Source organism: Choloepus didactylus, chromosome 4, assembly GCF_015220235.1.
Source record: "Choloepus didactylus isolate mChoDid1 chromosome 4, mChoDid1.pri, whole genome shotgun sequence".
NCBI lineage: Eukaryota > Metazoa > Chordata > Mammalia > Pilosa > Megalonychidae > Choloepus > Choloepus didactylus.
The window spans coordinates 3,498,950-3,524,738 of NC_051310.1; the positions used below are offsets into that span (position 1 = coordinate 3,498,950).

General features: G+C 41.8%; 1 protein-coding gene across 29 annotated transcripts in view; it reads right to left on the minus strand.

Moving 5' to 3' along the window:
* The window catches only part of KLC1 (kinesin light chain 1), an 89,040-nt gene that overhangs the window by 18,605 nt on the left and 44,646 nt on the right, over positions 1-25,789 (minus strand). For 7 of the 29 annotated variants that reach the window (XM_037831742.1, XM_037831729.1, XM_037831740.1 and 4 more), the window contains exons 5-12: positions 24,164-24,251; positions 23,415-23,516; positions 21,006-21,179; positions 20,749-20,848; positions 16,747-16,796; positions 16,591-16,658; positions 15,376-15,484; positions 9,773-9,907 (exon numbers count right to left, since the gene is read on the minus strand). In XM_037831742.1, coding sequence (XP_037687670.1) covers positions 9,773-9,907; positions 15,376-15,484; positions 16,591-16,658; positions 16,747-16,796; positions 20,749-20,848; positions 21,006-21,179; positions 23,415-23,516; positions 24,164-24,251 — 826 coding nt within the window. Of the gene's footprint in view, positions 1-4; positions 2,554-3,433; positions 3,565-4,407; positions 5,003-5,683; positions 5,734-9,745; positions 9,908-15,375; positions 15,485-16,590; positions 16,659-16,746; positions 16,797-20,748; positions 20,849-21,005; positions 21,180-23,414; positions 23,517-24,163; positions 24,252-25,789 lie in introns of those variants that run through there. The other 22 variants (XM_037831724.1, XM_037831722.1, XM_037831725.1 and 19 more) reach the window with 13 other exon arrangements.

The window sequence follows — 25,789 nt, forward strand, 5'->3', positions numbered from 1 at the left end:
CCAGGACAGCGGACATGCAAGGACAAACGTCAGAACAGCATCACCAGGAGTTGGGAACACACATGAAGTGGGCCTGGGGTCTCCATTATCACCACAACACCGAAACCCAAGCGGACCCCGGGAGGCCCTGGGGACACCCATGAGGGGGCATCTACCCCACCCCTGATGGGGGAGGCCAAGGTCTGACTTGCATTTAGCGTCAGCACCCAGTAGAAAGAAAGAGGACAGTTTCTCTATCTCATTCACAGCAAAAGGCTTGCCTTAAAGTACCATATGTAAACCTGCACTGTCGTATTTTCACTCTTAAAAACGTGGCTTCTCCAGCTCCCAAGAAGCTTTGCTGGTGCCTCCAGCAGCCGTGCTGCCAGGGCAGTTTCAGGAAGGGCACCGCAGGGTTTCGTGTAAAACTAATCACCCTGAGTGACCGTGTTCAGGACACTCAAAGCGCATGATTTAAGGTAAGATGCATACGTATAGTCTGTATTTCAGGTATTTTTCTATATTAAAAATTGGGAAAAAACAAATAATTTCATCATTAGTAAAACTCTGAAGCCAATATTTCCTTACTTAGAAACCAAATTTTAAAACAAATTTCCTGGCTTTAATTTAAAGACATGAACTGATTTGTATACGCCTTTTTTCTCCCGTACAGCACCTTTAAATTGCCTAACGAGATCCCCAGCAAGCCTCCATAGCCCATCTTTAAGCCATGGGTGTTCCTAAAGCGACTCGTGCCCCTGCCACCCCCACCCAGGGCTGCCCCAGCCACGAGGGCGCGAGGGCTGGGGCCTGGGTCATCCTGCACGCGAGAACAGGACCGGTTCTGAATCTGCACTACAGACAACACACACAGCCAACACCACACCGTCATTCGCAGTTAGTTCAAATAAGCAGCTGTGACGTCAGCGCAGTCAAGCTCACAGGGACACCAGAGCGGGGTTTCCAGGCCGGCTTGCTGCGGCCCGCAGGTGCCTGGGAATTGCTGAATGGAGGGGACAGCTACCCCGAAAGCAGAGGCCTTCCTTAGTTAGCCCCTGTCAGACTCACCCCCAAAATGTCCCAGCAGATCCCACAGAGACGTGGCTAGCATCCCACGTCTTTCTCTACCTGGAACTACCTGAGACAAAGTATACAAGGCAACCGAATCACAAGAAAATTATATTCTTGTGCATGTACTTGTTCTTACTCTCCTCTAATTGGCCAGCTGACTTTCCTGAGAAGTCCACACACCCCGTCCTCGCGAGACTGCTTGTGCATAACCACCTCCCACTCAGACTCCCTCTTCCTTCAGAGAAGTGTCAGGGCCGGCACCTCTCACCCACCTTCCCTCTAACCCCTCCAGCTGTGCAAGCCTCCTCCTTGGCAGGGGCCTCAGACACCGGAAGGAGCTCTACCCACAGCGCGCCAGCCTGCCCCGGGGTGCCTGGGCCAGCCACTCTCAGACCAGCAGCACCAACACTGCCCCGGAACTTTCTAGAAAGGTAAATTCTGGGGATCAGAAACTTGGGGGTGGGGCCAGAAGTCTGAGTTTTAACAACCCCCCCCCGAGAATCTGCATAAATTTGAGAATCACTGGTCTAAAATAGTTCATTTTACTTGGAAAGATTGTTCAGTTTTATGCATTTAAGGGCATGCAATTTCCAAAGTCATTTAATGTCAGTAAGGTAACATTATTATTTGGTCAATATAATATATGAAAAGTGTCCGCATGTGCAAGTGTGTGTCTCCTTTACACCAGGTCTGGCTTGCAGTGTGCAGTGTTTACCACAGTTCTCTATTTCGGGAATGTCTGCACCTGTTACATTTTTTATCATGGTAAAGACAGAAAGGAGACATGGAAGAAACAGAAAGAAAACTCCTGAGTTCTCCCACGTAGGAAGTGGGGTCTATGTTACTGGACCAAGTGCCAGATTTAGAGTTTGCATTTAAAAGGCTTCAAAACATCCAGAACTGCAATTAGCCCGAGTACTTCCTTAGTGTAAGTGCACAGCACTGTGGCTCTCCAGTCACTTCTGCTTATCATTTCATTTACAGGAAGGGAAACCAAGCACTAATACAAACATCTGTCCAGACTCCTCATACTGCTGCAAGAAAAACATTGTAATCTTTCATAATTTGCAGAGGCAGACAGTAATCTGGAAATTAGTATTTTAAAATACAAGCACTTTATTTCAAGGGCAGTTTAGAACCTGCTTTCCCAAAGAAGAGTTCGTTTGTCTCTTTGCAGGCTTTTTGACCTGCAAATTACCCCGAGACAGCCGGAAGCCCAGATGACCTCCCAGCCGGTCCCTTCCAGGCTGTTCTCACACCAGACATCCGGCGCTCCCAGAACTCCCTCCACGGACGCGTGCTTGTGGACACACTTAAGAAGCGGGCAGCTGCTGCTTCCAAAAGTCCTATCACTCCTCTCATCTCTTTCAAAAACAATCAAGAAAAGTTTTCGTCTGCAAGCAGACTTCTAGAGGAAAAAGGGTGCTCCTGAGGAGGTGAACCAGGAGACTGTCGCATGGGGGTCTCTGGAGTTAGATCCCAGGTGACAACAGGGGAACGAGACTGGATAGATGAAACACGGGTGGTGGACTCACTCTTAAAGTCGTTTTACCAAGAATCAAGCTTTAAAACTTAGGTACCATTTAGAAAGCCAGAGTTATACAAACAGCTGGCAGAACAGTGCTTCTGTGAGAAAAGCATTCAAAAACAGGAGACAGTTTACCAGAAATAACCCTGAAACAGGTGGCAATGTTACAGAGATGAATAGAGAGCCCTCTCTTTGATACATCTTACAAAAATACGAACATTTTAGGCTCCAAATTTCTTTGCAACCTAAATTTTACTGCTCAGAAGACTCTGAGACCCCTGACTTAAACTTTTTTTAAACATATGGAAAACAGATCTCCTAAAGAAATTCCTTACAATAACATCTTTAAATTGTGATCCTTCTATTTAAAACTTTTTTCTCCCTATAGCAATACCTGTATGAGATTTAGTTCAGCCACAGCTCACAATCTGATTTTAAAAGATTAAAACGAATTTTAAAGGATTTAAACTAATGGCTAACTTAAAAAAATACATCTCTCTAGAGTAAACATTTAATATGCTCAATGTTTTAATACTAAACTCCCAATTTTCACTGCTAAGGCTTTCTCTGACATGCAACAAAAAAACACAAGAATTCCGTAAGTATCTTTTAAAGACCTTATCTCTTTTAACCCCTAAACAGGAAATTTCCCAATTATTTCTCACCCTATCCCAGGGGAAAAAAATTAACTGAAACTACTAAATCTTTCAACTGCTTAAGGGCATTGGGCTGGAATATTTTCTTCTGAAATCCATGGGTGAGAAATACTGTGCTAGGAGAGAAACGGCCTCAGGCACTGTCTGGGGGGAGGAGGAGCAGCAGCAAACATCAGCAGAGCCAGGAAAAGATAATTACCCAGGATTCTTTGGTTCACTCTCTCGTGAACTTCCTCCCTTCAGCTTCCTAACCAGCTTCTCACTGCTGCGTCTAATGGAAGCCCGGAGTTTGCTAAAGGAACCACTGCGTTTTAAAGATCCAGTGCCATCCTGAAAAAAACGTGAACAAATGTGAAGCTGCAGATGGTTCCACCCTGCCCCCTGCACACAGCCCTCCCCCAGCCCCACGAGAGGCAAAGCCACACGAAACGGGGACTCCCACCACAGCGGGCCTGCCCCCCAGTGATCTGCTGGTAACACAGTTCCTACGGAAATCGCCAACTCCTCATGTACATGAACACACTTTAAATAGACATCCGTTTTTAATTTCACTAAAGAAAACCCAATGACCATGAAAACCTCTGATCATGAAGAAGCTCAGCTGAACAAAAGTAACGACATCCCACGAGGAAAATTAAGTATATTGGTGTTTTGAGACAAGAAAACCACACACGAGAAAAGTCTCAAGAAAATTAAGGCACCTTCTAGGAATATCATCAAAATCAACTTCCACAGGTAATAAATACATAAGCCTCTGCTCCGGGTAACAGTATATGGAACCCCAAACATTCAGATCTGACAAAGGCAACATCCTTTAACAACTTCATCTAAATGTAATACCTAAGATGTACTGTTTCTTCAGAAAACCTTACAGAATGGTTTTATTAAATGTTGACCGTAAATGTGGTTAGAAAATTAAATTAAATTCGCATTCTGTACAAATAACTAAAAGTCCTCAGACCCCCATATAGGAAGCAAGCTAAAAGAGCAGCCCGGCTTTTGTTATAACTGATTCAGAGCTTAATATCGGAAGTGCCTAGCAGCATCTGGATATGAAGATCAACAGCACAGAGTGGAAAAGAATATGGATATAGCACTTTTATTCGCAGTGAGTCCCTCGGTGAGGTGATTCTAGAAGCTACACAGGCTATAAGGAGCAGACAGACACCGAGACAAGGTCAGTCAGAGTGAGTTTATTAGAAGTTAGAAAGACACAACTACACAAATCACTCAACACTTAAAGATTAGGAGAGAAAAGCAGAAGTGCCACAATCTCACACAAAGACTAAACAGCAAATGCTACTTCCGAGTACCCCGGTGGAGCAGCGCAGCCCCAGGGTGCCCGGCAGGTCTCCAGGTGCACAGGAGCACACGGCACGTGCCTGGCGCTCCCAGGTGGGCAACTGTCAACAGTCACCCTCTGCCGCTGCAGGACACCTGTGGGACACTGTCAACTACCTGTTATCAAAGCAAACAGCTAATCGTTCTTAATTTTTAAACTCGTGTATTACACAGTAAATGGTTTTTATTAATACAGTTCATATTACTAAGTACATATCTGGCAAAGCTACGTGTATACAGAAATAAGGAACCCCCCCAAAAAGGACAGCAGCACCAAAAAGAATGGCCGGTCGAGAGAGGCGCAGCTCTGACAAGAATCCTAGGGGATTGCTAAACGCGGCAGTCGTGCTGCAGAGAGAGGGAAAGCTCGAAGGTGCGCCGCCCGTCATGCAGGAGACAGCGTAAGAGTCACGAAAGGCAGCTAGGCCTGTCAGGTAGAAACGAGAGAGAAAGGCCACATGAAACTGCTGCGAGAAAAGGTTCAACAGGTTTCCACGTAGCACAGCCTGCTTACGGTATTTCTAGGTCACAAAAACTAAGCAGCGTTTTTAATCACTTTAGTATTTGGGATTATCTTCTGCCTGCGTCTGTCATCTGAGTACAGAATAGGTACTGGGCCTTATGTTAAAGTTTACATCATCTAAACTAGTTAATGCCTAATAGCCTTCAAAATAAAATTCAGCATTTTCAGAGGATGGATTAGCAGCACGTTAGAAATCTCCTTGCTACTTACTTGCTATAAAAGGTGTTTTCAAGTAAGTGCACATAAAGGAGATACGACAGTGGAAAACATCTATAGTGACCAAAATAAAAGGCTCAATAGGAAGTGCACATTCATTTAGGCTTTAATTTGTCAGAAATCTTTTATATTCCTAAACTACACGGTTCTCCCTGGAAACAGATATGACTTTCATTCTTGGTAACATTTTAGACATTTCAGAAACCTTAAGAAACCACTGACTTTTAAACATGCAGTTGGTCATGGGAAATGAACTACAGGCAACACATTCCAACGGCAGCAGGGCACCGTGGGGCCCACAAGCGGGCAGCGTCCAGCACAGAAGCACTGACGGCCGGGAGGCCCCATGCCCTGCCGCTTCTGACTCACCATGGACGCTGAGTAAGTCATTTAACCAGCCCGAGCTTCATTTTTCTCATCTTAAAATGGAAAAATAAAACTTGTTACGAACTCCCCAAGAATGGCGGGAGGACAAGAAAACATCAGTAAAGTTCTTGCTGCTCTTCAGAAAAGGCTGTTCAAATGTCTCTGTAATTCCATAAACACACAATTCCTGCTCATTTCCACATCCAAGCTGCTCTACAGTCACGCTGCTTATAATGTCCCCGTATGCGTAACCAGCAGTATGTCTCAGACTTAATTTCACCATGATTTCAAAGTATCTCTAATTAAACGCACGCAGCACAGGCTCCCCTGGTGGGGCGGACGGGAAGGGCCATGTAGCCGGCAGCCAGGGTGGGCAGCCAGGGTGGGCAGCCCCCCGCCTGCTCCTCCGCGGTGAGCTGGGCCCTGTGAGTGCCGGAGGGATGACCTGCCAAGCCACACAAGGCTGACTGCAGTCCATGTGGGCTGGGGCCTGGGAGCTGCATTTAAACACTTTCTCAACATCTACTTCTTTATGTGAAAGAACAGTCACACCAAAAAGTGGGTTTCTTAACAGAAATGAATAGTATAAAGTGCTGGTTAAAAAAGCAGAGCAGTAATTATTGTCTGTAAGGTAGGATTCAGACCATTTGGTGTTTTTCATAGTGTTCTTTTTGTTACATTCTAGTTGTTTCTCTAGTATAGTATTTCAAAACTAAAAATGAATCTATCTCTAATTAACCAGTATATCCCATTACCCAATAATCCTGGGTAAGAATTTAGTGTATTAAAAACTTTCAGAAATATTAACACTGGGAGAATATAAACAGAAAGGGGTGGTGAGGGTGGAACTGCTTGGCAGGAATCCAACAGAGAACTGTCAAGCTGAAAACGGAGGGGGACTGATTTCCAGACTTCAGGCTCCACTGCGAATGTAAGACAGGTGCTCTTTAGTTATGGGTCTAGAGGGGATGTCATGCTGAGTGTGTCCTGGCCAGCCAGCCCGGGGTACCCCAGAGGCTCCCGGTGGGGACCTGAATGCAGGTGCACACAAAGCCACGTGCACAGAGGCTAAAGGAAACCCGATGTGATCAGAAAATGACTTATGTGCACGCAGCACCTCAGGTTTCAGAAGCAAGACCACAAAATCCTAATTCAGATTCATATCCAACAGTGACTCTTCCAACAGAAGAGAACTGCACTCCCCTAAGCAGGCTATCTACCATATGATGAATCTGATTCAAAACACTTCCTATGCCCAGTCACACTGCTTTTCTTCTATTCTAAAAACATGTACTTCAGTTCTGTGCTGACACAATTCCAGCGTCTAAGGGAACAGCTACGATGATCTCGGGCGCTTTCTCCCATCCCATCACCCTCTTTCTGAAGATATTAGTGCCTGGCGTAAACGGCTGCTGCCACTCACCCAGCAGCAGTCCAGCCACTGCCCGCCGTCTCCTATGAACTCACAGCTGCCCGTCCCCAAGGCAGCAGGCTTCAGACTTTTCTAAAGCCCTGAAATCCTTTTTTAAACTTAAAATCTTATGCAGAAACTCAGTATAAAATAAAACTGAAACGGCTTTTTCTCACTGTGAACGTACAGCAAGCCCTTGTTAGCGGACAGGACATAAGCAGGGACAAGAACGCTGCCTCTTTAGACCGCGGCCATGGCCGACAGCTGTGGTCTGCACGTCTGCCCCGATGCCCCGTTAGTTCTATCTTGATTGCATAATATAGAAAAATCGTGGTTCTAAATAGTGATGTTCTAGACTATCTGTCATGTAATCTCGGGAAACTCTTCACTTAAACAGAGCCACCACGGAAACCTTTCTTCTAAGGTCTGCACAGAGACGAGTCCCTGGGCTGTGCTGCTGTGTGTGAATGAAGCTCTGCATCAAACTCGACACGAACGTGGGCTCCTTTTCCTGCCAAGACTTAGACCTCAATAAAGTCAATTTTAAAAATCACCCAGCCTTTATGGCCTTTTTTAAATCCTAAAAGTATTCCTGAAATAAAATTCACACTGGATGTTTTCTGAGCTCAGCACGACCATCTGGGCCCTCCAGCTGTGCATGGCCCGGCCACCAGGGCCTGAGCGCCGCCCCCGCCGCCCCCCAGCTCGTCTGGGCAGGGCCCTGCGTGTGATGAAGGGTCCCCTGCTCTGCTCAAAATGAGTTTAGAGACCACTGGACTAGAGCACCCAAGATTTACAGGTTCTTGAAGTGATCAGTCAACCCACGGACTCAGGAACCAGGAATGGATTTTATCAGATGTAGAGCCACTCAGTCTCTAAAAGACAAAGGGCATTCATTGCCTCCGAAAAGAAAGCTGTCATGTCACTATCTGAGAAAAGAATTTTGAAGAGAATAAAAGGACACCAAAATCATAGTGAGTATTCTAAGCAAAAATCTGTCAGAAGTGAGAAAGGAAATAAGAAATGGGAAATGAAAGAAGAAAACCAGTACACATGCAGAGGAGTAGCTGCTTTTCCCCACTGCCTCCACAACGCCAGCTGCAAAACCGACCGATAAGCCCTCCCACAAATTCCTCCACGAGGCAAAACTCTTGGCCAACAGGGAGGCTTTACAGCAGTAGGGCAAAAGCAGCTTTCCTCATCCTCATCTCTTGGTCTTTAAGACAGTACTAGAACTCTGAGTTGTCAACAACTTTATTATCATACGATTTCATATAAATATTGACCTAGAAATACTGTCTCAAAAAAGTTCCTCCAGAACTTCATTCTAGAGCATCTCTTCCAACGACGAGAGAGAAGGCCCTGTCCTAAGACACAAAGCATGCAGGGACCTGTGGCCAAGGGGAGAGCACAGCACACAGTCTGCCGGGGTTGGGACACGTGGAGAGCTACTCTCTCGACACCATATTTTTGGACCACTGCCCACAGGGGTTAAATCATCAAAAGCGATGCTGATTGGTTGTCTTGGCACAGAGAAAACCAAAGCCAAGGAAGCTGCTAGATCAGAGGCAAAAGAACCCTTCTCCCTGAAATTCTGACCACCATTTTTTACAAAATGTTTATTTAAAATGGTAATCCTTTCCAAATTGCTACATCTAGAGAAAATCTTGAAGAATAGAGATTCAAAAGTCAGACAGATTGTAAGAACAGTCCAAAAATGACTTATTTGGCAAAACATCCGCAAATTATAATTAATCAAACTGCAACTACTGTAACTTCACAAAAACGACATAATGCCCTCGGTGCCTTAAAGCGAACTGCATTCTGCACTCCCTGATTAAAGCAAAATTCCAAAGAAACCAGCTCAATGGTCAAGAAAAATTACCCATGTGTTACAAAAATTCACTAGAAAGAAATGTCCAGAAACCCACATGCTCTTTGGGAACCATGGACGGACAGCAGTGGGCAGAGCATCCACAGGGGTGACCGGGTGAGCGCCCGGGGACAGCCGTCCAGCCTCTCGGAGGACGACCCACTGCAAAAGGACATGCGTTGCAGACCGGAGACGCGTGGGCAGGTGCCGGGGAGAGCCTGAGCCACTGGTGGCCGCTCATGGGGAGCACACAGCATCAGGACCGAGGGGCGCCTGAAGACAAGCAGCTACCCAACGTTTTTGCTAAGCTATTTTTTTTTCTAAAATCAAATTCCATTTTAAACATCATTTTCCTTTTAGGCATTTTCATTAATTCTAACAAAACCTACAGCAGTCTGGTCAGTGAAATTAGGAGCACTGAGGTTAGCAGTGAAAATGGGTGAGTCAAAAAGCGAGTTAGTTACTATTCTTCATACTAAAATAAAACCAGAGTATGGATTATGTGTGAAATAACCAGGACACTCAATCAGCATGTAAGTGCTCAAAGTTAAGCCAAACAGCTTATGAGGTTCCTAAGAAGAATTACTGCTTGAAACAAATAACAGATCTCAGTATTAGCAAAGGTTAAGAACTTACAAAAAGCTTAATTTGCACTGAATTTGGAAAAAGTGTACTGTCTGAGCATGGAAGACAGGAGAAAGTACTGGAAGGTGCTCTGGCGAGAGCTGGCGTGGGACAGACACGGGCGCCCGGACTCTCCCCGACTGTGCGCTGTACTTACCCCGCTCCACTCTACGCTCATACTCACTTCCTCCCCTCCGTCAGGGCCGCTCTCGTACTTCACCACGTCGGCGTGCAGGCTCTCCCGGCTCCGGCGCTTCTCCAGGCTCTCGGGGTCGTTGAGCACTTCGGCCACTCTCTGTTTGTGAACATGGTCAAGACCCTGTGAGCCAGGCAGGGTGGGGAAAACGGTTCGACCCGTTAGCACTCACGTTTAGTTAGGCTCTTCTAAGACACCTAAACTGCACTCAGCAAACAACACCCGTCCTTGGTCAGAGGGGGGGCTGCCCCCAGGGGGAGGGGGGGACCCGCCGGGGCGACAGTGACATTGAAGCACGGACGGGGGCCGGGGCTGCGTCGCCAGAGCTCGGGAGTGTTCCGTCAAGACTTGTCGTTCACTGGGTTTAAGTTTTACCTCAAATGAAAAACACTGTAAACCAAATGTTGAGCTCTACTTAATGATTTGCATGCTGACGTTTTTAGAAGGAAATGAACTGATGTTACTGGAAATGCTTAAAAAAAAAAAAAAAGGATTAATGGATGGATAGATGAGAGAGAGATGTGACAAGCCAAGTATAATAAACTGTTAACGACTGAATCTAGGTCGTGGATACACCGTGTAAATGTCTTTCAACTTTTCTCTATGTTTGAAAAGTTTCACAATAAACTGCTGCAAAAAAAAAACAGTTTTTGACACTAAGTCCCCTGGTACTTGATGCCTCCAAAATAATGACATAGTTAAAAAATCATGGATTACTTTATTCTGTCTAAAATTTTTTAAACTGTCTCATTTACGAAATGCATTTTAACAGCAAACTTTCACACTTCATTACGAGAAGACGGGCCCTTCAAGAAATGCTCAAGTAAGTCCTTCAGGTTGAAATAAAAGGACACTGGGCAGGAAATCAAAGCCATAAGAAGAAATAAAGAATACCTGTAAAGGTAACTAAATAGGAAAATATAAAACCCAGTAGGAGTGTACTTTTAGTTTGAAACTGCTTTTTTCATCCCTATAAGAATTAACAGGTAAATTGTAAAACAATGTGTTGAATCTTTGTTAATGGGCATACAATGTACAAAGATATAACTGCTTTTTCATCCCTATAAAGAATTAACAGGTAAATTGTAAAACAATGTGTTAAATCTATGTTAATGGGCATACAATGTACAAAGATATAATCTGACACAATAATAATACAAAGAGGGAGATATATAGGAGTAGACAGTTTGTAAACTACTGAAACTAGGTTAGTACTAGTCGAACTAGCTTGTTATTTAAGACGTTAAAATTACAAAGGTGACCACTAAGAAAATAACTAAAAAATGTAGAGAAAAGGAAAGAAGGAAATTAAAATGGCACACTACAAAAGGAGCAACTAAATACAAAAAAAAAAGGGAAGTGACGGAGTAACTGAAGAACAACATACTAGACATACCAAAAACAGCTCAACGGCAGAAGTAATTCCGTCTCAGTTATTACCTTAAACGTCAGTGGATTAAACTCCCCTATTAAAATGCACAACTGTATGATGATACTATGATCCACTGACTGTACACTCTGGATGGATTATATGGTATGTGAATATATATCTCAATAAAATTACATTTAAAAAAAAGAATCTGGGAACTCTGAGATTTAAACTCGTTCTAATTATATTCACTGCTCTAGAATATGGCCCACAAGTCAGGTGCCTGTTTTTATAAATAAAGTTTTACTGGAACACACACACACACACAAACTTCAACCTGAGTTTTCCTTCTTAGTTACACTGCTGCAATTAGAATAATTGAACAGTAGGAAGTAGTTTTTTCAAATAACCTGAAAAACATGTCTCTGATCTAGAGCTCAACAATGAATTTTCCATAAAAATATACCACTTCACTAAAACAAATTGATTTAAATATTGCCAAAATACATTTTAAAGATGTTAGAATGTGGTTTAAAGGGGGAAAAAAAGACTTCAGAGCTTTCTGATTAAACCTTAAAATTCCTTAAAATAAATTCACTTCAAAATTGTAGATTTGGAGATTTCTTTTTGGGATGATGTAACTGTCCTAAAATTGACTGTCATGACTGATAGGAGAACAACTCTGTGAATGTACTAAAACCATGGACATATTAAATGGATGAATTGTATGGTACATGAATTATATTCAATAAAGCTAATATATTTTTTTAAAAAGGGCAGAGACTGGCAGATCGGATGAAAAGCGTGATCCACCTATATGCCACCTACAAGAGACTCACCGCAGGTACAAGGAGGGCTGAAAGCAAAGGGTGGAAAAAGACATTCCATGCAAACAGGACACAAAAAGAGAACTGCACTGCGTATGTTACTGGCAGACAGCAAGTCTTTAAGTCAAAAAAGACTACCAGAGACAAATTAGGATATCATATCTTTATAATATAATCAAAATTATAATGATTATAAACTATATGCCCCTCACAACAGAACCCAAAAATATATGAAGCAAAAGCTGACAGAATTAAAGGGAGAAATAGACAGTTCTACAATAACAGTTGGAGACTTCAATACACCACTGTTAGGAGTTGACAGAACATCTGGACAGAAGCTCCAAAAGGAAGGAGGACTTGACCACCACCATCAACCACTGAGACATGATGGACACGTTTACAACACTCCACCCACAGGACACACCTCCTCAAGTGCATATGGAACATTTCCACGTCAGACTGTATGTTAGGCCACAAACTAAATCTCAGTAAATTTTAAAATATTAAAATCACACAAAGGATCTTCTCAGACAACAATGGGATAAAACTAGAAATCAGTAACAGAAGTAAAACTGGAAAATCTACAAATATGTGAAAATTAAACAACACACTAGTAAACAACCAATGGGTCATAGAAGAAATCACAAGGGAAATTAGGAAATATCTTGTGACAAAGAAAACAAGAAGTATTGCATACCAACGCTTATGGGATGCAGTGAAGGCAGTGCTCAGAAGGACATCTATAGCTCTAGACAGCTTCACTGAAAAAGATCACAAATCAATAACCTAAGTTCACACCTAAACTAACTAGAATAAGAAGAGCAAACCAACCCCAAAGTTAGTAGCAATAAGGAAATAAAGACTAGAGCAGATATAAAATGAAATAGAGAATAGAAAAACAATAGAATCAACAAAACCAAAAGTTGGTTTCTGTAAAAGATCAATAGAATTGACAAAGCTTTAGCCAGGCTGACAAAGAAAAAGACAGAGAAGACACAAATAACTAAAATCAGGGATCAAAGGGGACATTGGTACTGATCTTACCGAAACAAAAAGGCTTATAAGGGGGTACTATGCACAATTACACGCCAACAAATTAGAAAACCCACATGAAATGGGCAAATTCCTTGATACATACAAATTACCTAATCTAGGGCAAGAAGAAACAGGAAGTCTCAACAGACCTATAAAAAGAGACTGAATCAGTACTTAGAAATCTCCCAATAAAGAAAAGTCCAAGACCAGAAGGTTTCACTCCTGAATTCTACCAAACATTTAAAAGAAGATTTAATACCAGTCCTTCTCAAACTCTTCCAAAAAACACAAGAGGAGGGATTACTTCCAAACTCATTCTATAAGGCCGACATTAACCTATAACAAAGCCAGATAAAAAGACAAAGACAGCAAGGGAAAATAAAATTACCTTATGAATATATACATGCCGAAGTCCTTAAGAAAATACAGGCAAAACAAAGCCAACACACCATGACCAAGTGAGATTTACTCGAGGAATGCAAGAAGGTTTCAACATAAGAAAGTCAGTCAATATAATACACCATATATTGATAGAATGAAGGAAAAACATGATCATCTCAATTGCTGCAGAAAAAGCATTTGACAAAATCTAACATCCTTTCGTGATAAAAACACTCAGAAAAATAGGAATCAAAGGGAACTTTCTCAATGTAATAAAGAGCATTTATGAAAAACCCACAGAAAATACACTCGACGGTGGTGAAACATTGAAAGCTTTCCCCCTGAGATCAGGAAGAAGATAAGGATGCCCACTGTCACCACTTTTATTCAGTATTGTACTGGATTCCAGCTAGAGCCATCAGGCAAGAAAATGAAATAAAAGGCATCAAATCGGAAAGGAAGAAGTCAAATTATCCCTATTTGATCCTATACATGGAAAACCCCATAGAATCTACAAGAAAGCTACTAGAACTGATAAACAAATTCAGGAAAGTTGCAGGGTACAAGATAAACACTCAGAAGTCAGTTGGGTTTCTACACACCAGTAATAAACAATCTGAAAAGGAAATCAAGAAAACAATCCCATTTACAATAGTATCTCAAAGAATAAAATATCTAGGGATAAATTTAACCAAGGATGTGAAAGACTTGTACACTGAAAACTAAAAACTGTTGCTGAAGGAAATTAAAGACAACTTAAATAAATGAAAAGACATTCTGTGTTCATGGATTGGAAGACTTAATATCATGAAGATGTTACTACTGCCTAAAATGATCTACAAATTCAAAGCAATCCTACCAAATTCCCAGCAGCCTTTTTTGCAGAAAAAGAAATGCTGATCCTCAAAATCACATGAAATTGAAAAGGTCCTGAATAGCCAAAACAATCTTGAAAAAAAACCATAGTTGGAAGACCACATCTCCTAATTTCAAAACTTACTACAAAGCTACACTAATTAAAACAGTGTGGTACTGGCATAATGATAGACATATAGACCAATGGAATAGAATTGGGCGTCTACAGATAAATCTATACATCTGTGGCCAGTTGACTTTCGACGAGGGCACCAAGTCCATTCAATGGGGAAAGAAGAGTCTCTTCACCAAATGGTGCTGCGACAATGGAAATCCACATGCAGAAGAATGAGTGTGGCCCACCTCTCCCCATACACATTTGCAGCCGTCTAACGAAATGCCTAACGTGACAGCAGTGACAGCGATGCCACCACCGCTGGGTGCGAGGGCAGTGGAAGGGCACGGAGAGGATGTCCCACGTCCCCCAAGCACCGTGCTGGAGCTCGGGGACAACATGGCTCTGTGGGGAGGGTCAAGCAGCTGCCCACGAACTCCCTGTCAATTGTGGGCAAATCTCGGCAGGGGTGTACGTATATGGGGGCACACTATTGCCTCAACTCTATTTTGATGTGCTTTTGCAATCTTCATAATTTCAAAATAAAAGAAAATTTTGATTTTGCACTGAAGTCTTAATGATCTTTTAATGTAATTTTGTTGATAAAAACTAAAATATTAAAGATGGTCTACTTCTAAATTAAGCTTTCAGAAAAGTTATAAAAAGAGAATCATTAAATTCAATAGTTCTAACAGACAAAGGTACCCAGTGTTCTTTTTTACTTCAATTGCTCTTTTTCACTTTAATTATTATTCTTGTTATTTTTGTGTGTGTGCTAATGAAGGTGTCAGGGATTGATTTAGGTGATGAATGTACAACTATGTAATGGTACTGTGAACAATCGAATGTATGATTTGTTTTGTATGACTGCGTGGTATGTGAATATATCTCAATAAAATGAAGATTAAAAAAATAAATAAAATAAAATAAAATGCAAAAAAAAATAAATAAATAAATAAATAAATTCAATAGTTCTAATGGAGAGGTTCCAAGAAGGAATTGGATTTACCTGTTTACGTGACCTCATGGCTGCTTCTTCTAATGTTTCTGCAGCTTCAAATTTGCCTTGACGTCTATAAAGTGCCCCAAGGTTTTTTAAAGTAGTTGTAACAGTTGGACTATAAGAAAGCATATTATATACAGAACTCTTAATGAAATACCAATTTTAGAGCAACCCAATCAATGGTACATAATCCAAAAGACTGGTGTTTTGGTTAAGCCTATTTTACATTTCTAGGGCCATCTTTTAACTGTAGAGTTCCAAAAGGTTCTTTCTTGCATGGCAAGCACCCCCGCCCACCAGTGGGTGCTGAGACAGCCCGAGTTTATGGGGGGCTGTCTTGCGAGCCTCCGCAGGCCCAGGCCCACGCCAGACTGCGCTCTCCAGGCTTTCCCCAGGAGTGTCAGGGCGGGGTCTGTCTGGGGTCAAGAGGCTCCCCGCGGAGGCGGCGGGAAGGAAACAGTGCGTGATGCGCCTCCATTCCACGAGTGGAGGGCAAAGGCAGAACAGAGGCACACCGCAGTGTCAGCGGGGTCCCCCGTCAGGGACCGAGGGAGGCCAAAACACATCGTGTGCGTATATATAGTTTCACCCATGTACAGCTTTTAAGAACACCTACAATAAAAGAAGCTGTCTGATTCTCTTTTTTATTCTTACCTGTTTCTCTTTCTCTTTTTTATTCTTTGACCCTTGGGAAATTGTGAACTAGCTACTTTAATCAAATGAAAACAAAAAAACAAAATCATTACATATCATCATAGTTAAAACTTCCTTGGCTGAAGATCAGAAGCTTTTGTTTTCAGGGAAAAAAAATTTTTTTAACAAAAAAAAAAAAGCCAGATCTATTACAGAGATCTAGGGAAAAATATGGAACAATATGGCAGAAACAAAGCTAAGCCCTGAAGAACTTAAGATAATATGTCTTAGAAATAAACAGATTCATTTCGGTAAAGATACGTCCTTTGCAGGGGATTTTTTCCTCTTACTAACAATAGGCACTTTAGTACGGAGATAAAGGAGCTAAAATCCATGTCTTTGAAATAATTATAGAGCAGTGAGAGATACAAAACATGCAAACTTCATGTAAGTGTTATGGAGAGCCCATAAAAGGAATTCGCAATGCAGGCCGTGGGAAGGCACTCACGCAGCCGCCCGCTCACGAGCTGCCCCCAGAGCACTATCCCTTCCGCTGCCTTTGTGTTTTTTTTAGGTAAAAAGACCTACCTGTCGACCTTGCAGGCTTTGTACCAACCACCATACTCTCCAAAAGAGGTCCCATCCTTTTGCTTTCCCTAATTACAACAAATAATTTCAAATGAATAATTAGTGTGAAAACAACATTTCCAATTTGGAAAATCTCTCAAAATAGTCTATTCTTACTTTGCACTCTTCTCTTTCTTCAGCATGCATCCAAATGGGTTTATTTTCATCTAGGGGGAAAAAAACTACATATTATAAATTAAAGCCTTACAGAACCCACTGAATAGATTGGAAGCTTCTAAGATTCAGTGATGCTAAGGCTCTTGTTTTATTTTTGTAGGATGCTACTTAGATGGTACTTCTTAAAACGTGAGTGGAGGAGAAAGCCTACGGCGGCTGACTGACCGGTCAACAAGGAGAAGCAGGGGAAGGCCAGTCTTGTCACAAACTGACAACTGCTGGGGTTCCCACCATGTATTATGTTTAAGGCTAGACTGCTCAAATAATGCCTGGAAGTACTTAGAATCTGAGTGACTTAGCATTAACGAAAAGTCTACAAAAAAAGTAGTAAGATATTAGAGGATAAAGTGGAAAAATAAAAATAAATATTCCTTTAAAGTCTTCTTAATGTCTCAGAAAATTAACACATACTATCACCCAAAGGTTCTAGACCAACTAAAGGAAAATAAGCAGTAAATATGATTTTTTGTGCCATGTGGTTTCAATTATGTAAATCAACAGGCATAGAAGGAAGGAAAGATAGGAGAATATTAAAAGCTCTATTTGGGACCCCCAGGGGTGTAAATATCCCTGGCAACACAGGACGTGACTCCTGGGACCCACCATCGTGGGACTGAGGAAGTCTTCTTGACCAAAAGGGGGAAGAGAAATGGAACCAAAAAAAGTTTCAGTGGCTGAGAGATTTCAAATGGAGTCGAGAAGTCACTCTGGAGGTTATTCTTATGTGTTATATACATTCCCCTTTTTAGTTTTTAGTGTATTGGAATAGCTAAAAGGAAATACCTGCAACTGTTGAACTGCAACCCAGTAGCCTTGATTCTTGATGACGATTGTGTAACAGTGTTACACAGTGTGACTGTGGAAACCTTGTGGCTCACACTCCCTTTATCCAAGGTATGGGCAGATGAGCAGAAAAACGGGGTGGAATGGGGGGTGGGTGGGATGTTTTAGGTGTTCTTTTTTACTTTTATTCTTATTTTTATTTTTATTTTTATTTTTTTTGGAATAATGAAAATGTTCAAAAATTGGTTGTGGTGATGAAGCACAACTATACAATGATACAGTGAACAACTGACTGTACACTGTGGATGAGAGTATGGTATGTGAATGTATCACAATAAAACTGGATTTTTTTAAAAAAGCTGTATTTGGGAGATGGGATTACAGGTGAATTCCATGCTCCCTCCTCTGTGTGCATTTCAAGATCATCTGCAAGGAGAATACATTACAAGCTCAGAAGGAAGAGACCCCAGCTCCAGCCGCAGTCCCACCACTCATCAGCTACCGAATCTCGGGCCGGTCATGAAGTCTGCCAGCGCACTGGCTGCTACACTGGGGTAACGAGTGCCCACTTCACAGGACTGCCGTGAGCACCAAATGAGAGTGCACCATGTGGCTAAGTGTTTAATGGACATCAGCTAGTCGTCGTCTTGTTGTTAACTGTCATAGCATAGGACAATTAAAACTAGTTTTAAATATTGGTTTCAAAAGAGTGAACAATATTTAAATTTTACTAACACTATTATTTATTACAGGTCTGTATCTCCTAAAGTAATTCTATAGCTAGAATATACAAGTATACATTATAGTTAACACAGTGTGGTTTACCTGTGCACCCCAGAAAAACATGTTCTTAAACTTAATTCATTCCTGTGGGTGTGAACCCACTGTATTAGGACTTTTGATGAGGCTACTTCGATTAAGGATGGGGCTTAGTCCTATAAATGGAGTCCTTTGTACGAGAATGCAATTCAGAGAGAGAAAAGCCATGGGATACAAGAAGCTGAAGGTCGGTGGACCCCTGAAGGGAGGGAGCGGCAGGGAGACACCACCGTGTGCCTTGCCATGTGACAAGCTGAGGACCAAGGACCACTGGCAGCCAGCCCCCAAACGCCAGTCTTCGGGGAGAAAGGATTCACCTTGATGACACCTTGATTTGGACGTTCTTAATAAATTCCCATGGTTTAAGCCAACCCATTGCATTGGTATTTGCTTGAGCAGCCCAGGAAACTAACAGCTTGACTTCCTGATGACAAACCAGGTCTTGGATTTGGGTGTGTGCCCCACAAGCACTAGAACGCCCATGTGAGACTGAAGTCCATGAACTGGGACCTGACAGGACACATCTGCATCCTGCCTGGGGGGAAAACACCTTTCTGATCTATATTTTAATATTTCTAAGGAGAATAAATCCAGATAAACTGCTTTTAACTAGAACCCAATTAATTGGACTTCACGCTACTAATTTGAGCAGAAAGAAGCTAGCAAATCACAAGGAAACAAGTCATCTCAAAGAGATAATTTTTTAAAAGAAACATTAAGGATAGGCCTAGAATCATTATAAAATCAGTTGCGTCTACAGACAGATAATGGACATGAAAGCTCCCTGCAAACTGTAGAACTGTGTAAATAAGCTGCTTGACTGTCCTGCAACACAACTGCAAATATAATCCATTTGGTTGGAAGCAATGTAGTTATTTTAGATTATTTGTTTTTCTTACTCCTCTGTTTGGACATGGTTTATTAATTTTCTTGGGGTATGGTAGGAACATATTGGAAGCAAAGTAGTTATTTTAGGTTATTTGTTTTCCTTAATCCATTGCTTTGTTTAAAATGTTGTGGGGTTTTTTTGGTTGTTGTTTGCCTGTTTGTTTTTAATTTTTTGATAAACAAAGTTAAAAAATTGAAAAAAAATCAGTAGAAAAATGGGAGTAAAAACTAAATGACAAATAGGGTGGGATGGGGGGATGGTTTGGGTATTCTCTTTTCACTTTTATTTTTTATTCTTATTCTGATTCTTTCTGATGTAAGGAAAATGTTCAGAAATAGATTGTGGTGATGAACGCATAACTATATGATCATACTGTGAACAGTTGATTGTATACCATGGATGACTGTATGGTTTGTGAATATATTTCAATAAAACTGAATTAAAAAAAAATAAAATAAAATAAAATACATGTGGCAACAGCCTCAAAAAAAAAAAAAAAAATATATATATATAATCCATTTGCAGAATGATGAACCTCAGTTACTACTGTATTTTGACACCAAGAGATTTACAACTCTACTTAGAAACAAAATACATATCTGAAAACTAATAAATATTTGAAAGTTTTTCAAAAGTGGCTTCTAGAAATTCTCCACAAAAGAAAAGAAATTAACCAAAACACCTCTTTGCCCGAGCATTCTAACTAACCAAAGTCTCCTATATACTAGTAATAAATATCCTCAGTTACAACTCTTTATATAATACCTTACAGAGAAAAACAAATGTAATACACGGATATTTTTTACTGAACCATTTAAATCCTACAAAACATTTATGCTATAACTCGTCCATCAAGCACTTGAAATACTTTCGGGAATATGCAGGGCACATGGCCATGGCTCTCTAGGCCGGTCAGGGCTAGGACTGAGAACGTGGATCTCGGCCAGGTCCCCAGGCGAAGCGGTGCTGCGGCCGCTCCCTGGGCCGCACCCTGAGAGCCTCTGATTACAGAACCACCCGAGACAGCCTGAGCAGCTCCAGGTTTTCTGGAGTGAGGGCGTCTGGGTTGTGCTTTGAGGCAGACTTGCAGTCGAGGTCCTGACTGCAGGTGGAGAGAGGCAGCCCGGGGAGGCAGGGGGATGCTGGGGAAAGAGGGTGGGTGAGGGGCCTCACCCCACAGGACCAGCAGGGGCCCTGCCCGCCTGGGCTGGCCAAGGGGGCCCAGGCGGCTCACACAGTGTGCACTCACTGATGAGCAGATGAGTAAATGAGTAATGAGGGTGTGACGTGTGCTCCCTTCTGAGCTATCTGGGAAGTTTCTGCTATAATTCAAATTAAATTCTATCTGAAAAATATTGTGATGACTAAGGTATTAGCAAGTCCAAGTTGGAAATCATGATTTTGAATGCGTATCTCTTGTATCTCCTTAGAAACATAAGGATATTTCTTACCATCTACAGAACCAAACTCCCTTTCATGGGCACGGGTGAGGATCTCTTTGTACAGTGTTTCTGCTTGCTTGAACTTGCCTTGTTTCAGATAGCAGGAGGCCTTAAAATAAAACAAAGTATTTAGCATCCTTCAGACATAAATGAAGCATATATTTTATCGATAGGTTGAATTATAAAATACTTCTGGCTTTGGACAAAAAAACAATTCTGACATTGAAAAATACTCTATCCATAAAGCAGTACTTCTGCCGACATACCAGGTTGTTTTTCGTTTTGGCCACATTGGGGTCATCGGGTCCCAGTTTGGTCTGGTAGATCTCAAGGGCTCTCTGATAATAATACTCTACTTCTTCATACTTGCCCTGGTTCTGGCAAAGTAAGGCCAAGTTATTCAACTGTTTGGCAACATCTGGGTGATCCTTTCCCAAAACCTGGAAGGAAAAAAGAATGTATTAGAAACATCTACCAGTCTCACTGCCAGTCAGTCCCTTCCCCAGCCTACTGCCAGAAAGGTTTTCCTGAAACATCAATACGATTGGGTTATACTTCCAGGCTTCAAATCCTTCACTGGCTCCCGGTGTGGCATTTAGTAATAATAATACCTTAGTCAGCATTTATTGAACTCTTAAGGGAGGTGCGGCGTGGTGGGGGCCTGGGCTGACTGCTTTAGCTCATCTGATTCTTTTAACAACCCTACCAGGTAGGTACCCTATCGTGCACACTTTGAAGACGAGGATGTTGGGTTTTATAAAGGCCGTTGTTAACTTGGTTGCCAAGTTCTAGAAGAACCCAATCTTAAATGCAGCCCTTTCTCGGACTCTAAAACCCAGTTCATAATGACTCAGTTGCATTCATTCCTATGAGTGACAGTGAATGCCAAGCTCTTTCAACACCACCTATAGATGCCCTCAAGATTTGGCCCCGGAAGGCCCTCGACCATCACCCACTCCACTTCCCCTCGCACTGTAAGCTCCAATTCAGGGCTCTCAGAATTTAATGTCCTAGATCCTGGGAGACTCTTCTCCTCACACACACACACACAAGCTACTTAACATTCAGGTCTCTGTTCAAACGTCCCCTCCTCAGAGGGGGCTGCCCAATATGCAATCGAGGGTAGCCCACAGCCCACCCTCACCCAGCTAATTCACAAGCACACCAACTGGTTTGTTTGGGCTTTTTGCAAGTACACTGCCTGAAATTACCCTGTTTATATCTGTTTAGTCATGTCCTACCAGTTCCCACCCCTTCAAAGGTAACCCCTGAGAGCATAAATTCTTTATTTGTCTTCTCCACCAAAGAGCTCAACATCCAGAAAGGTGCTGGGCACAGACGAATGAATCCTTGACTTCTGCAGGACCTTGAAAAAGCCAGTCATTCCCTCAAGGTCAGGCCTTGGTATGTGCTGTGCTCTCTCCAGGCCTTCCCCACCACTTCCTTCTCCTCGCCTGGGAAACCCTTCGCTCATCTACCCAAGACTCAGGTCAAACACTGGCCTTCTCGAGGAAGCCATCCTCAACTACCTCCCCGAGCCCTGACTCTCTCTCTCACAGGGCTCCATCCTAGAAGCCAACACATACACTGCATCCCCAAGGTCTGCCAAACTGCCACTTTGATTTCTAAATCACCAACACTAACCAAGCACGGGGCTCATAAATCCTCAATAAATGTCTGCTAAATGAATGAATGAAAGAGCAAACATGAATTAATTTAGTGGATCATCATTTATACTTCATAATCCTTCATTTGATATATTTGTGCTCTCCCTGATTTTAACCCCAGACCACTCAAAATCTGACCATTTTATTTCATATGCAAATGACAGCATGACAAAATTCTCCCTTTTCATTTTCTCTCTCCCAATTCTTTGCCATATGGCTCAAAATTGAGGGATCAATCTCTCAGTGTCAAAGACACTGATAAACAATCACAAAAAATACCAAGTTAAAACATTATCTTTAGTTTTTCATGGAAGGGACCTGATACCTGAATCGCTATCACATCTGAATACACAGCCATACAGTGCCAAAATAAACAAATCAATTTTTAATACTTAATTACCACAAATTATAGAAGCTGGTATTAAATATCCAAGTATACACCTCACATTCTACTTTTTACCATCTTCTCTGTTTAATTGCAAATAACAATTAAATGCCTAACTGACAAAGCTTTATGCTGAGCAATATAGAAAAAAAGAATTACAGCACCCGTTTGCAAAAGCATGTGACATTGACTTAATCTATAGCTCTGAGTTAATCTTTAGCTCTGGAAATAATCATTTCACCTTTAAGCTTCATGAAGCATATTTTGCAAATATGTTTTTAATGTTGTTCTCACTGACATACATGCCCTGTCAAATGAAAGGCGACCCTGCCGTCCGCGCCCAGGGCCCTCAGAGTGTCCTCCTCTAACGAAGGCTGTCGCCAGGCCGCCTCCGGCTCAGGAGGGCACGAGGACGCAGGCCTCCACAGGCCGCTCACAGCGGGGCTCCAGGCCCTCTATGCCGGGGTCAGTCTGGCTGCTTTGTGGGTGTCTGCTTTATTAAAAGTTTTCAGCAAATGGTCAGTAATGCCATATCACACTGGTCTTTTTTCAAAACTTAAAACTGAAGTATTTAAAAAAGAAAACCAAATCCCAGAGAACACACGACCCCCACCCTCTCCCACCTTCTCTCTGATCTCCAGGGCTCTCTTGCACAGTGGCTCGGCTTCTCTGTACTTCCCTCTTTTACCGTAAAGCACTGCAAGGTTATTGAGAGTGGCCGCCACCTGTGTGAACAGAGAGAATCACTAATAACACTAACAGCTACCAAAAAAGAGTATATTCATGCATATAAAGACAGTATATTTATACAACCCATGTTCATTCAGAGTCAATATGTACAGCAAACTACTCTTCACTGGATAAATGAATACAACTTCAGCTAAAAGCAAAAGAGCAACTCACTCTGAAGTAAACAGATTATAGAAAGTAACAGTGCAGAACACCAAAAAATGAAACAAATCAACAGCATAATCTTGATTTTTTTTAAATTTCACTGGAAGCCTCAAAGCCAACCAAAACATAGATCTGTATGCAAATCTGACCAGATTTTAATAAAAAGTCAATATAAATTCTTTGGAAAAAATTTATAGAGGTACATGCGATCTGATTTAAGATCAAAAAATGTGCGACAGGATCAGTTTGGGGTGTGGCTGTAACTGAATTAAAGGAGCACTGGCATACGCGGACAGCCGAGTCCCCAGCCCTGAAGCTCTCTGCTGGTGTCGAGCAAGTGAAGACGCCTACCGGAACCACCCAGTGAAAAGGCAGCTCCTCAAGCTTCCCTGTTGAGTTTGATATGAAAAGGAATTGGGTAAAATACATATTAGGGGAAATAAAATACAGAAAGAATGAAAGAACCAGGTATACAAACCGCGGGATGATCTTTGCCCAGAGTTTTTTCACGGATAGCCAAGGCATCATTCAGTAGATTAGCGGCATCTTTGTATTTATTCTGATCCCTGAATTGAAAAACACATACTAAGTGCCTTATATTTAGCTTACTATATCTTTTTCAAATGTAATTTTGGAGCTATAAAAACAAAAGTTAATAAGAATAAGCAAAAAATCTTGAATAGACATCTCTCCAAAGAAATACAAATGGCCACAAAGCACATGAAAAGATACTCAATATCATTAGCCATCAGGGAAATGCAAACAAAACCAAAGTAAGTCACCATTTCACACCCACTAGATTGGCTGCTGTTTTTTTAAAAATGGAAAATTACAAGTGTTGGAGAGATGTGCTGATATAGGAACAATGTTCATTGTTGGTGGGAATGTAAAATGGTGCAGCCACTGTGGAAAACAGTTTGATGGTTCCTCAAAAAGTTAAGTACAGAATTGCTACATGACCCAGCATCCCACTTCTAGGTATACACCCAAAAGAATTGAAAGCAGGGACCCAAACAGATATTTGCACACCAATGTTTATAGCAGCATCATTCATGACTGCCAAAAGGTGGAAGCAACCCAGTGTCCATCAATTGATAAACCGATAAACAAAATGTGGTATATACATACAATGGTTTTTCATTCAGCCATAAAAAGGAACGAAGTTCTGATACATGCGACAATACGGATAAATTCTGAAGACATCATGTTATGTGAAGTAAGCCAGACATAAAAGGACAACTACTGTATGATCTCATGATTTGAAACAATTATATTGAGAATCTAGAATATAGGTTTCCAGGGGATGGGGTAGGGATAGAGAATGGGAAGTTAAGGCTTCAAATGAAGAGGATTCCTAATTTGGAATGATGGAAATGTTTTGGTAATGGATGGTGGCGATGGTAGCACAACACTGTAGACGTAATTAGCAGCAGGTTTCCCATGTACAAATAAATATATCACCTAACTCTCTTTGTTGCTTTAAGAATTAAATAAGATAAGGCTAATGCTATAATTAAACCACAAAAGCTTTTTTAAAAATAGGGTAATCCGGACCCCCTCGGTTTAAGTGTGCCACTCACTAATCATGTGAAGGCAAACAAGCTACCTGCTCTTTGAGACTTTAAACACGTATTTCTCAATTGAGTAGTAACAGCCACCTAGCAGGGCTTTGTACTGCAGAAGCCAGAATGTCCTGCAGAATGTGAGAAGGGTTAATAAAGCTTCTAGTAACTATGAAGCTACTAACTCAGCCCAAGAATATTCTTTTACGTTTATGTTTTTCTTTAATGATCCAACGATCCTATTAAACATTATAAAGTACCTCAAAATTTTTTGAAAGTCAGCAAGTATGAAATAAAGTTTCAAAAACTAGGAAATAGTTTTAAAAAAAAGAAGCAAAAAGATGACTACCAAAGAGGATTGTGAGAACTACATAGATGAGATACCACAAGCTCTTTTGGAAACTCTTTCTGATGTGTCATGAAATGTCTGGGATTACTAACTGGCCAGAGGCACGGCTGTGCCAAGCTCTGGAGCAGTGGGCCTCAAACGTAGCCCTGCAGGAACAGCAACCACCTTACCTGGGAACCTGTGAGAAATGCAA